Source organism: Crotalus tigris, unplaced genomic scaffold, assembly GCF_016545835.1.
Source record: "Crotalus tigris isolate CLP2741 ecotype Arizona unplaced genomic scaffold, ASM1654583v1 scf7180000023712.884563, whole genome shotgun sequence".
NCBI lineage: Eukaryota > Metazoa > Chordata > Lepidosauria > Squamata > Viperidae > Crotalus > Crotalus tigris.
In genome coordinates this window covers 147438-160259 of record NW_024100134.1, presented here as the reverse complement: position 1 = coordinate 160259, position 12822 = coordinate 147438, and the positions used below count along the sequence as shown (strand labels likewise).

The following is a 12822-nucleotide window of genomic DNA, read 5'->3' as shown; positions in this document are numbered from 1 at the left end:
TTCAAAACAGACCTATGCAATGCCAACTCGCAGGCAGACTCCCAGGGTATTCTTCACACTTGGATGAACAGAATGGAATGGAGTGGAGTGGAGTGGAATGGAATGGAATGGAATGGAATAGAATAGAATAGAATAGAATAGAATAGAATAGAATAGAATAGAATAGAATAGAATAGAATAGAATAATGAAAGAATGGAACAGAACAAAATAATGAAAGAAGAGAAGAGAAGAGAAGAGAAGAGAGAGGAGAAAATATGGAATGGAAGAATAGAATAGAATAGAATAGAATAGAATAGAATAGAATAGAATAATGAAAGAATAGAATAGAATAGAATAGAATAGAATAGAGTAAAGGAATAGAATAGAATAGAATAGAATAGAATAGAATAATGAAAGAATGGAACAGAACAAAATAATGAAAGAAGAGAAGAGAAGAGAAGAGAAGAGAGAAGAGAAAATATGGAATGGAAGAATAGAATAGAATAGAATAGAATAGAATAGAATAGAATAGAATAGAATAGAATAGAATAATGAAAGAATAGAATAGAATAGAATAGAATAGAATAATGAAAGAATGGAACAGAACAAAATAATGAAAGAAGAGAAGAGAAGAGAAGAGAAGAGAGAAGAGAAAATATGGAATGGAAGAATAGAATAGAATAGAATAGAATAGAATAGAATAGAATAGAATAGAATAGAATAGAATAATGAAAGAATAGAATAGAATAGAATAGAATAGAATAATGAAAGAATGGAACAGAACAAAATAATGAAAGAAGAGAAGAGAAGAGAAGAGAGAAGAGAAAATATGGAATGGAAGAATAGAATAGAATAGAATAGAATAGAATAGAATAGAATAGAGTAAAGGAATAGAATAGAATAGAATAGAATAGAATAGAATAGAATAGAATAGAATAGAATAGAATAGAATAGAATAGAATAGGAACAGAACGGAGCGGAATGGAACAGAACAGAACAGAACAGAACAGAATAGAATAAGGAAGAAAAATAGAATAGAATAGAATAGAATAGAATAGAATAGAATAGAATGACAGAGTTGGAAGGGACCTTATAGGTCATCTAGTCCAACCCCCCCACACAAGCAGGAGACCTTACACCATTTCTGACAGATGGCAGTCCAGTCTCTTCTTGAAAGCTTCCAGTGATGAAGCACCCACAACTTCTGAAGGCAGTCTGTTCCCTTGGCTGACTGTTCTCACTGTCAGAAAATTCTTCCTTATTTCTAGGTTGAATCTCTCCTTGATCAGTTTCCATCTGTTATTCCTTGTCCTGCCTTCAGGAGCCTTTGAAAATAGCTTGACTCCCTCTTCTTTGGGGCAGCCCCTGAGATATTGCAACACTGCTATCATGTCCCCCCTCGGCCTTCTCTTCATTAAACTAGACATACCCAATTCCAGCAACCGTTCCTTATACATTTTAGCCTCCAGTCCCCTAATCATCTTTGTTGCTCTTCTCTGTACTCTTTCTAGACTCTCAACATCTTATATATGTACATATAAATATTAATCACTGTCCATTTTGAATATATACTGATGACCTTTGCAGCATCCCCAGGGTCACATGATCAAAATTCAGCTGCTTAGCAAATACAGTTGATCAAAATTCACCTGCTTAGCAAATACAGTTATGTATTTACGACAGTTGCAGTGTTCCGGGGTCCTGTGATCAACATTTGCAAACTTCCCAGACGCTTCTGACAAGCAAAAACAATGCAGGAAGCTGGACTGGGTTAAGGACCACCTGATCCACTTAAGGATGTCAGGAATTCACTTACAGGACATTGGCTCACAGCAACTGCTTTGCTTAACAATGGAAGTCCTGGTCCAATTGCAGTTGCAAGTTGAGAATTACCTGCACAGGAGAGGGAAGAATACAGGTAGTCCTCGACTTACAACCACAACTAAGCCCAAAATTTCTGTTGCTAAGTGAAACATTTGTTAAGTGAATTTTGCCCCATGTTATGACCTCTCTTGCCCTTGCCACAGTTGTCAAGTGAATCACTGGAGTTGTTAGTCACACGGTCATTAAGTGAATCCGGCTTCCCCACTGACTTTACTTGTCAGAAGGTCGCTAAATGTGAGTCAGCTGTCGAGCGTCTGAATTTTGATCACATGACCATAGGGATGCTGCAACGGTCGTAAGTGTGAAAAAACGGTCCCAAGTCACTTTTTCCAGTGCCGTTGTAAGAAACTGTTGTAAACTGAGGACTACGCGTCTTATGTATCGTCCCAGTCTGTGAGAACCAAGTTCTGTAAAGTTACAACATATTGATCAGGTCAGAATTCGCAATCCCATTACAAGCTCCTTGTTTTGACAATAATGGCCCCGGAGGACCACGCTGCCATTTTAATTAGGGCTGCCCTTTCCTCAGCATCTTGGCATAGTATATATTGATTGGCTCAGGGCAGGAATCGGCGCTGGAGAAGACTGACGCTCCCCCCCCTCCCCCTATCACCACACAAAATCAATGTAAAAAATATTTTAAAATGTCAGAGGCGCTGACCATATTTTCTCAGTAATCCCTCTTTCGTTTTATTTTGTAAATCAGGCCTAATTTCTCTAAATGGCCTTCAAAATGGAAGACTTTGAAAAAAGGGGGGGGCAACTATCGCCCCTTTATGACCTGTGGACTTTGACTCTCAGAATTCCACAGACAGACAGACAGACAGACAGACAAACATAGATATCTATCAGTGCAAAGAAGAGCAACAAAGATGATCAGGGGACTGGAGGCTAAAACATACAAGGAACGGTTGCTGGAATTGGGTATGTCTAGTTTAATGAAGAGAAGGATGAGGGGGGACATGATAGCAGCCTTCCAATATCTCAGGGGCTGCCCCAAAGAAGAGGGAGTCAAGCTACCCTCCAAAGCGCCAGAAGGCAGGATAAGAAGCAACGGATGGAAGCTAGCCAAGGAGAGAAGCAACCTAGAACTAAGAAGAAACTTCCTGACAGTGAGGACAATTAACCAGTAGAACAACCTGCCTCCAGAAGCGGTGAATGCTCCAACACTGGAGGTTTTTAAGAAGAGACTGGACAGCCATTTGTCTGAAATGATATACAGGGTTTCCTGCCTGAGCAGGGGGTTGGACTAGATGATCTCCAAGGTCCCTTCCAGCTCTATTCTATTCTATTCTGTTCTGTTCCGTTCCGTTCCATTCCATTCCATATTTTCTATTCTATTCTATTCTGTTCTGTTCTGTTCTGTCCTGTTCTGTTCTGATGACTATTTAAAACTGCAGGATGCAAAAAGAGAGACAGGATGGAAATTGGACCCTTTGACCGAGTATCTCTAGCAGAATTCTGAGACCAGAATCTTCTTTTCCTGTAGATTTATACTCTCTCTGTAGTTTGGGCAGCACCATCGGTGCAGCAGGCTCCTGAAACGTGTTCAAAGACAAAATCAAAATGAAATACGAGCATCAGAAGAGAACAGGGGGGTTACCTGACGAGGGTCCAGCTAGCCCGTGGGCAGGTCACCATTTCCAGTGGGGTGTCATCGCTGATCTTAGGGGCGGTGCAGAGAGCTCGGGGCTCCAGGACGTGTTCCACCAAAGTCCCATAGCAGCTGATGATGTATAAAGACTCCACAACGAATTGCTTGGATTGTTCTAGAAGGGAACGAGAAGCCTGAATGTTTACAAGGTAATCTTCAACTGGCAACCGTTCCTTTAGTGACCGTACAACGGCACTGGGAAAAAAAAAATGGATTTATGAGTGTTTTTCACACTTAAGACCCTTGCAGCGTCCCCAAGATCATGGGATCAAAATTCGGATGCTCATATTTACGAACATTTGCAGTGACCCAGGGTCATGTGATCCCCTTTTGCGACCTTTGAAAGAGCAAAGTCAATGGGAAAGTCCCAAAGGTGCTTTTTTTCAGGAGGCAAATGGACTTTCTTTGTTTTTTTCTTTGAAGACGTTTCGCTTCTCATCCAAGAAGCTTCTTCGGCTCTGACCGGAAGGTGGGGGATGGGAGGATCCTTTGAGCAGTCCCACTCAGGCTCCACACCCATTTGCCCCACTCAGGACATACAGAAACCTCCAAGTGGTCTCAAGGACTCTCTAGACCAGCGGTTCTCAACCTGTGGGTCTGGACCCCATTTGGGGTCGAACGACCATTTCATGGGGGTCGCCAAACAATGCAGTCCGCCATTTTTTTCCCCCTTTTCCTTAGCTGTGCTACTCCCTTTTATTCTATTGGCTTTTGAAAGCCAATAGAATAGACTCTCTTGAATAGAGTCTAATTCTATTGGCTTTCAAAAGCCGATAGGAATTGTCCAGGCTGTCTCTGCCCTGCTGAGCCCGCCAAAAGTCCCATTTTGCAAACGGTGCTGCATCAGTTGAGTAGTCCTCGACTTACGACCGGTTGAGTAGTCCTTGACTTACAACTGGTTGGGGGTCGCGGCATTAAAAAGGTTGAGAACCACTGCTCTAAAAGAAGGCAAATGACCAGCTTTCTAGAAGGAGTATAAATCCTTTCTGCATTCCAAGAAGGCTCCATGCATATTTGCACCCCTTAGGTGACCCTGAGGACACAAGTAAACCTCCAGGTGGCCTCAACAACCCCCTAGAACAGGGGTAGGCAACCATGGCTCTTTTATGACTCGTGGACTTCAACTCCCAGAATTCCTGAGCCAAGCACGCTGAGGGAAAAGGGAGAGGTTTCCAAGCTGAGCCATACTGGCTCAGGAATTCTGGGAGTTGAAGTCCACGAGCCATAAAAGGGCCAAGTTTGAAGACCCCCTGGCTCTAAAAGAAGGCAAATGACCAGCTGTCCGCAAGGAGTATAAATCCTTCCACTCCCACCATCCAGTCAGAGCTGAAGAAGCTTCTTGGAGGAGAAGCGAAACATCTTCAAAGGAAAAACAAGGAAGTCCACTTGCCTCTTGAAAAAGCACCTTTGGGGCAACTATGACCACGATGACTGAGAACCTCCATAGACATCTATCAATGGGGAAGTCAGATTCACTTAACAACCGGGTTACTAACTTTACAACTCTGCTGATTTACAAGAAGTATAGCAAGAAAGGTTGTAAAATAAGTCAAAACTCACTTAATAACTGTGTGGCTTAGCACTAGAAATTTGGGACTCAATTGTGGTCACTAGTAGAGGACTACCTGTATAGTATGAGCCGAGGTGGCGCAGCAGTTAGAGTGCAGTACTGCAGGCCACTTTAGCTGACTGTGTTCAACAGGTCAGCAGTTCAAATCTCACCAGCTCAAGGTTGACTCAGCCTTCCATCCTTCCGGGGTAGGTAAAATGAGGACCCAGATTGTTGGGGGCAATGTAAATATATATATATACATTGCTTACTGGTGTACACCGCTTAGAGAGTGCTTGCACTTAAAGCGGTATATAAGTCTCATAAATAAATAAATAGGTAGGCCTTGACTTAACAACAGTTCATTTAGTGACTGTTCAAATTTACAACTGGCCCCGAAAAAAGTGACTAATGACCATTTGTCACAGTTACGACCTTTGTAGCATTCTCCATGATCACGCGATCAAAATTCAGAGGATTGGCACCTGACTCATATTTACGACGGTCGCAGTGTCCCTGCGGGGTCACATGATCCCCCTTTGCGACCTTCTGACAGGCAAACTCAATGGGGAAGCCAGATTCACTTCACAACCGTGTTCCTAACTTAACAACTGCAGTGATTCACTTACCGACTGCGACAAGAAAGGTCATAAAATGGGGCAAAAAAATCACTTACCTGTCTGGCTTAGCAGCAGACCTTCTGGGCTCCATTCTGGTCGTATGTCGAGGACTCCCTGTACTTTGGGCTTTCCAAAGTCAGCGTTTTAACTCTGCAGCCCTCTGCCCATTGATCCCTTTCTGCCTGCCCAGCGTTTCCCATCACTTTGCATTTAGTGGACGCCTCTCACGTCAATTTTGTTTATTTGCATAAATAAAATCTATGGGCACGACGACTGATGCCACTACGATTCTCAGGAAGGTGAATCGCTGAGAAATTAAGTGCTATTTTTGGAATTTCCCAGAAAAAAGCAATCCGGAATACATTAACCTTGGATTCTTTGCAACACTGCTGCGTTACCCTTGAATTTCGCTTCCCTCTTGCCAGGCCCTGCTTTCGGTGTGACTATCCTGGCTAAAATTCAAATTGGACACAGCTATTCATTTTTTCAAATTGGAAGCGAACGTTTGTTTGTTTGTGACAACTTATACGGCCACCCAACTCACTCTCGTGACGCCGAGGGTTGTCCCAAAAGTGCTTTTTTAAGGAGGCAACTGAACTTTCTTGTTTTTTCTTTGAAGATGTTTCACTTCTCATCCAAGAAGCTTCTTCAGCTCTGACTGGATGGTGGGGAATGGAAGAATTTATACTCCTTGCAGACAGCCGGTCATTTGCATTTCTTTTAGAGAGTCGTTGAGGCTACTTGGAGGCTTATCTGTGTCCTCAGGGTCACCTGAGTAGTGCAAATGGGTGTGAAGCCTTCTTGGCTGCAGGATGTTTTCTGCCCTGGGTCCCTTCCCTGTTGAAGATGGGCACACAGGCTGTTGGGGATGAGTCTGTGTTGTCTGAATCTCAATCTGAAGCGGAAATGGTTCCTGGAGTCTGCAATGTTTTCTGGAAATCCGTTCATCCTGCCGCACCATTCAAAGGGCTTCAACGACTGTCTAAATCAGGAGTAGGCAACCTTGGCTCTTTTATGACTCGTGGACTTCAACTCCCAGAATTCCTGAGCCAGCCATGCTGAGGAGAAATGGTGAAATTTCCATGCGGAGCTATATTGGCTCAGGAATTCTGGGAGTTGAAGTCCACAAGTCATAAAAGAGCCAAGGATGCCTACCCCTGGTCTAAATGAATGCAAACGACCGGCTGTCTGCAAGAAGTATAAATCCTTCCATTCCCCCACCATGCAGTCAGATTTGAAGAAGCTTCTTGAAGGAGAAGCAAAATGTCTTCAAGGAAAAAACAAGAAAGTCCAGTGACCTCCTAAAAAAGCACCTTTGGGACAACCATGACCTGGATGACGGAGAACTTCCCTGGACATTTGACTCTGAGGGGCTTTTAAAGATACAATCCCAATGCGGGTCTTCCTTGACTTACAACCACCATGGAGCCCAACTGTCAAGGTTCCAACTAATGAAACACTTCAGAGAACTTCCAGGCATTGGTTATCCTAAAAAGCCTGTTGCTAGGTGAGACCGTTGTTAACCGGGTTTCGCCCTATTTTAGGACTTTTCTTGCCACCGTTTGGCGAGAAAAGCAGGGCTCTGAAGGTGCCAACCAGCACCTTGAACTGGAGCCAGAATTAAATTGGCTTCTTCCTGTTATAAGAATTAACACTTCTTCTTCTGTGGCCAGAACGACGTCTACTTCCACGGGTAACGTCCCAAGTCAGGGCTAAACTAGAGGGACCCCCAAAAGAAGCCTTCTGTGGCATGGTGCCTGCAAAATATCTGTGGGCCCCAGCGTTCCTTTAGGATACAGATCCAGGATATCTGACGTGAACCATCACGTGAGATGGGCCCATCCCAAGTGTTCCAGTGGAAGCGGCTTCCTGTGAATCCCTTCAGCCAAGGAATTTCATCTGGCGGGCTCTAGGAGAAGAGCCTTTTCTGCAGTGGCCCCTGCCCTTTGGAACATCCTGCCCCCCAGAGATGAGGTCCAACCCTCTCCTTCTGTCCTGTCTCTGCCAGTTGGCCTGGGGCCCCAATCGAGAGGCTTCAGGCCGGCAGTAGTTAGCGCCACGAGAGTAGAAAGCACCAGCCCCGTTCTTTTTTTTTCTACTGGTATTGTGGTGCCCCAAACTGGGCCCAATATTCCAAGTGTGGTCTTTTAAGTGTGGCAGCATAAAGCTGTATTAACACTTCACACGATCTTGATGCTATCCTTCTGTTGAGGCAGTCTAGGACTGGGTTGGCTTTTTGGGGCAGCTGGCTCCTATTTGAGTGATTGTCCACTAGGACGCCAAGATCCCTTTCATAATACTAGCAAGAGCACTTAGGCTTATGGACCACTTCATAGGGCTTCACAGCACTCTGAGTGGTTTACAGAGTCAGCACGTTGCCCCCAACAATCTGGGTCCTCATTTTAGCGACCTTGGAAGGACAGAAGACAAAATCAACCTTCAGCCGGTCAAGATCGAACTCCAGGCCGTGGGCGGAGTTAGCCTGCAATATTGCATTCTAACCACTGCGCCACCAGGGCTCCTGGGCTCGCTCCTTCCTTCCTTCCTTCCTTCCTTCCTTCCTTCCTTCCTTCCTTCCTTCCTTCCTTCCTTCCTTCCTTCCTTCCTTCCTTCCTTCCTTCCTTCTTTCTTTCCTTCCCTCCCTCCCTCCCAATGTGCCACCACGGCTCTTGGTATATTAATTAGTTAACTGCTGTTGAGCCAGGCACCACCTACCCTATATGTATGCATTTGATTTTTCTTGCCTAGGTGTAAAACCTGACTTTTCTCACCAGTGAACTTCATTTTGCTGGATATTTCATTCCTGGAATCTTAACTGTTTCTATCAGCAATTGTGTTTTTGTTTCTTATCTGATTGCATTGTAAGCCAGAGTGGCTCTCAATAGATAATGAGACGGGAGGCCTATACATCTAATAAATAAATGCAGCGGTGCCTTGGTACTCAACTGCTTTGAAACTCATCAAATTTGATACTCACTCAACACATTTGGACGTGAAAAGTCTGTCCCGGCACTCATCGTTTGAATAGTTCTCAATGCACAAGCTAGAACATATCAGTGCTGGCTGCCTTGTGACTCATTACATTATTTCTTATGGGAAAAAACTGTGTGGTACTAATCGTTTTTTGTACTCATCGTGTCTCCTGGAACCAATTAATGACGAGTCCTGAGGTACCACTGTAATAAAATTTCCAGGCCGGGAGAGAAAGTCTGGAAAGCCACAGCAAAGGATGGGCTAGCCCAGTGTTTCCCAAACTTGACAATTTTAAGGCATGTGGACTTCAACTCCCAGAATTCCACAGCCAGCGTTGGGAGTTGAAGTCCTCATGCCTTAAAATTGTCAAGTTTGGGAAACACTGGGCTAGAAGATAGACAAACGGCTTGAAGCAACCTCGGGCAGCTTTATGATGGCACCCATCTGTTTGTCAGTTGTTTGGTCTCTGCACAAACCTTTTTCTCTTTTAAGACCAGGATTGCTTGCAAACCACGACCGGGATGAGCCGAAGGCCGCAGCAACGCAGAATTCTCCTCCAACAGATTTGCTGGGTGAAATTTGTGGAGCTGGTTTGCTTTTGCTTTGAAAAGGGGAGAGAGAAAGAGAGAGAGAGAGAGAGAAAGATCAAAGTATAATTATGATGAAGTAATCCACCAAATGGGAGATTTGCTGGAGGTGCAATATAAGCTCGGGAACTTATTTTCTCAGAACTACGGAGAATCGATAAAGCTGGAAGACAGAACTGTGGCAGCTCAGCGTTTTAGAAATGCAAATTCAACATGTCCCTTCCATAAGGCAGAAATAGCTGGGGATATTAACAAATTACTTGTTCAGCGACTTCAGCCAGGACTGGCAAAAAGGGGCTACTAGCGGCCTCCAGGCTAAGGGTGAGCAGAAGAATACCTGGATAGATTGTTCAGTGATTGGCAGCAGATTGCAAAAGAAAGAATAAGCAAGATTCATCACCCTCTCTCAAGACTGTACCTCTGAAAACCAGTTTGGGGCAGTCAGGAATAAACGTACAAAGATAGTCCTCGCATTACAACCACAAACTGGGTCCAGAATTTCCCTTACTAAGTGAGGTGGGGGTGGTGAAGTGAGTTACACCTGATTTTACGTCATTTCTTTTCTTTCTTTTTTTTTGGGACGGGGTTGTGAAGCGAATCACTGCAGTCATTAAGTGAATTGCACTGTCGTTAAGTGAGTTTGGTTTCCCCCCTCCTTTTGAACTGGCTTGTCGGAAGACGTCTGGGAAGATTGCAAAGGGCGATGCCGTGAGGCTTCAACCTGTTGTAAGTACATGCTGGTTTCTTGAATTTTTGATCACGTGACCCACAGAGGTGCTATCGCAGTTGTGAGGACTAGTCGTAAGTCGCTTTTCTCATGGTCTTTAGTCAGTGGTGGGATTCAAATATGTGAACAACCGGTTCTCTGTGTGGCTGCCGCTTCCAGAGGTCCATTCTGGGCCTGGGGAACAAAAAATTAGCTACTGCTTTTGCCGAATTGGTGCGAACTGGCTGAGTCCCACCACTGTTGTAAGTCGAGGACTTCCCGTATGCATCCAGACCCCAAGACACACCACGGCCTGCCTAGGGATGAAACCTACTCAAGCTGCTCTTTGTGCCCACGGAGAACTTTGGGGTTCTGCAGTGACGGCAAGCGAAAAGAACGATGTTTGGATAACATTGGTAGCTCCATATGAATTGAAGTAAACATACATTTCAAAACTGTTTGAGGTCAGTTTGTACCAAATTCAGAGGAGCAGTTTATTTCCAAGCATTCCATTCCCAAACTTTAATCATGTTATTATTATTTGCAGGCATGTTTTTTTTTCCCTGTCATTACCGACATTGTTGATTCAAATGCAAAGCAAATTATCAGCTTTTTGTATAGCGGGAGGAGTACAAGACGCATTAGAAAGCATGCAGAAATATGTACGACAAATGGGAGGAGGAAAACATGCATGCTTTAGAGAGTGAAACTTACATGCATATCTTAATGTAGAGTTCCTATTAAGTAGTTGTGGCGATTATCTATCTATCTATCTATCTATCTATCTATCTATCTATCTATCTATCTATCTATCTATCTATCTATCTATCTATCTATCCATCCATCCATATTCATCATCATCCATCCATTTATTTCTCTCTCTCTCTCTCTCTCTCTCTCTCTCTCTCTCTCTCTCTCTCTCTCTCTCTCTCTCTCTCTCTTCTTTCTCTCTCTCTCTCTCTCCCCCACCCTCCCTGCCTTGACTTACAACGACAAGTGAGGCCAAAATTTCCCAAGGCAAAAATGTGCTTAGGACAGTGTAGAGATGTTTACCTATTTAAGGCCCTTTCCTTTCTTTTCCTTCCCTCTCCTCTTTCTTTCCTTTCCTTCCCTTTATCCTCTTTTCTTTTTTCTTTTCTCTTCTCTTTTTTCTTCCTAGCCTAGCCTAGCCTATTGTTTTTCAATTCCAGCACTTTTGAGATGCATTGACCTCAACCTATAAAATCCCCTAGTCAGTCTGCTTCAAGATATGTGAACTCGATTTCTGAGGAACACGTTTGAAGACAAAATGGTGACAACATTTGTGAGAAAAGGGATGCTAGCCTAGGAACGTGATCCGGCAGGATTCCGCTTGTGAGGCTTATCTCCCAAGGACTGGGACATGTGAACGATATTTGCTTCCTGTTAACATTGCGGAAGTGGAAAAGCTCAGAATTGTGCAGCAGGCGCAGGAGAAAACAGTCTAAACCAGGGGTAGGCAACCTTGGCCCTTTTATGACTCGTGGACTTCAACTCCCAGAATTCCTGAGCCAGCCATGCTGAGGAGAAAGGGAGAGGTTTCCATGCTGAGCCATCCTGGCTCAGGAATTCTGGGAGTTGAAGTCCACGAGTCATAAAAGAGCCAAGGTTCCCTCCCCCTGGCCTAGATAGTAGTAGGCAACCTTGGCTCTTTTATGACTCGTGGACTTCAACTCCCAGAATCCCTGAGCCAGCCAGGCTGAGGAGAAATGGTGAAATTTCCATGCGGAGCTATATTGGCTCAGGAATTCTGGGAGTTGAAGTCTACAAGTCATAAAAGAGCCAAGGTTCCCTCCCCCGGCCTAGCTCAGTAGTAGGCAACCTGGGCTCTTTTATGACTCGTGGACTTCAACTCCCAGAATTCCTGAGCCAGCCATGCTGAGGAGAAAGGGAGAGGTTTCCATGCTGAGCCATGCTGGCTCAGGAATTCTGGGAGTTGAAGTCCACGAGTCATAAAAGAGCCGAGGTCGCCTACACCTGGTCTAAACCAAAGCAAGGAAAATCATGAATGGAATACAGGTAGTCCTTGACTTACGGCCGGTTGCTTAGCAACCCTTCCAACTTACGACAGGCCTCCCCCAAAGGTACCTATGACATTCGAAGTTCTGACAGCCGTGCCACCCACCCCCCGGCAGTCACATGACTGCGTTTTGGGCCCTTGGCAATGGCTTCCCTTCACAGCCTGAAGTCACGTGGTGCTTTTTTTTACAATGTTTTGCCAAAAATGGCATTTATTTCTGGCTTTTGGCAAAACATCCCATCATGAACAACAATTGCCGTAAACAAACAAACAAAAGTTGCAAATTGGATCAGTCCTGTGATGACTCACTTTATGACCATCATGGCTTACAGGCATTATATATGGTTATAAGTCGAGGACTACCTGTATTTAAAATTTTCAACAAATGGATGAAAATAAGTTCCACATGTAGAATCCAAGTCATTCTATGAAAGGACCCTCTCACCTTTACTAGTAAATTTTAAATACAGTTAGTCCTCGATTCATCCTTTCAATCATTCGTTTAGCGACCATTCAAAGTTACAACGGCACCGAAAAAAAGGGACTTTTGACTGTTTTTCACACTTATGACCGTTGCGGCATCCCCTTTGGTCACATGATCAAAATTCAGACATCTGGCGACTGACTCATATTTATGACGGTTGCTGAGTCCTGGGGTCACGTGATTTCCTCTTTTGTGAACTTCTGAGAAGCAAAGGCAATGGGGAAGCCAGGTTCACTTAACAATCAAATTACCAAATTAACAATTGTGGCAAGAAAGGTCGTAAAATGGGGCAAAACTCACTGAACAAATATCTCAGTAACACAAATGTTGGGCCCAGCTGCGGTCGT

General features: G+C 44.2%; 1 protein-coding gene across 1 annotated transcript in view; it reads right to left on the bottom strand.

Annotated features, from left to right (window-relative positions):
* Positions 1 to 12822, bottom strand: part of BCAS3 (BCAS3 microtubule associated cell migration factor) — a 504849-nt gene that overhangs the window by 353006 nt on the left and 139021 nt on the right. The window contains exons 4-5 of the mRNA XM_039320837.1: positions 9137 to 9261; positions 3468 to 3633 (exon numbers count right to left, since the gene is read on the bottom strand). Coding sequence (XP_039176771.1) covers positions 3468 to 3633; positions 9137 to 9261 — 291 coding nt within the window. The remainder of the gene's footprint in view (positions 1 to 3467; positions 3634 to 9136; positions 9262 to 12822) is intronic.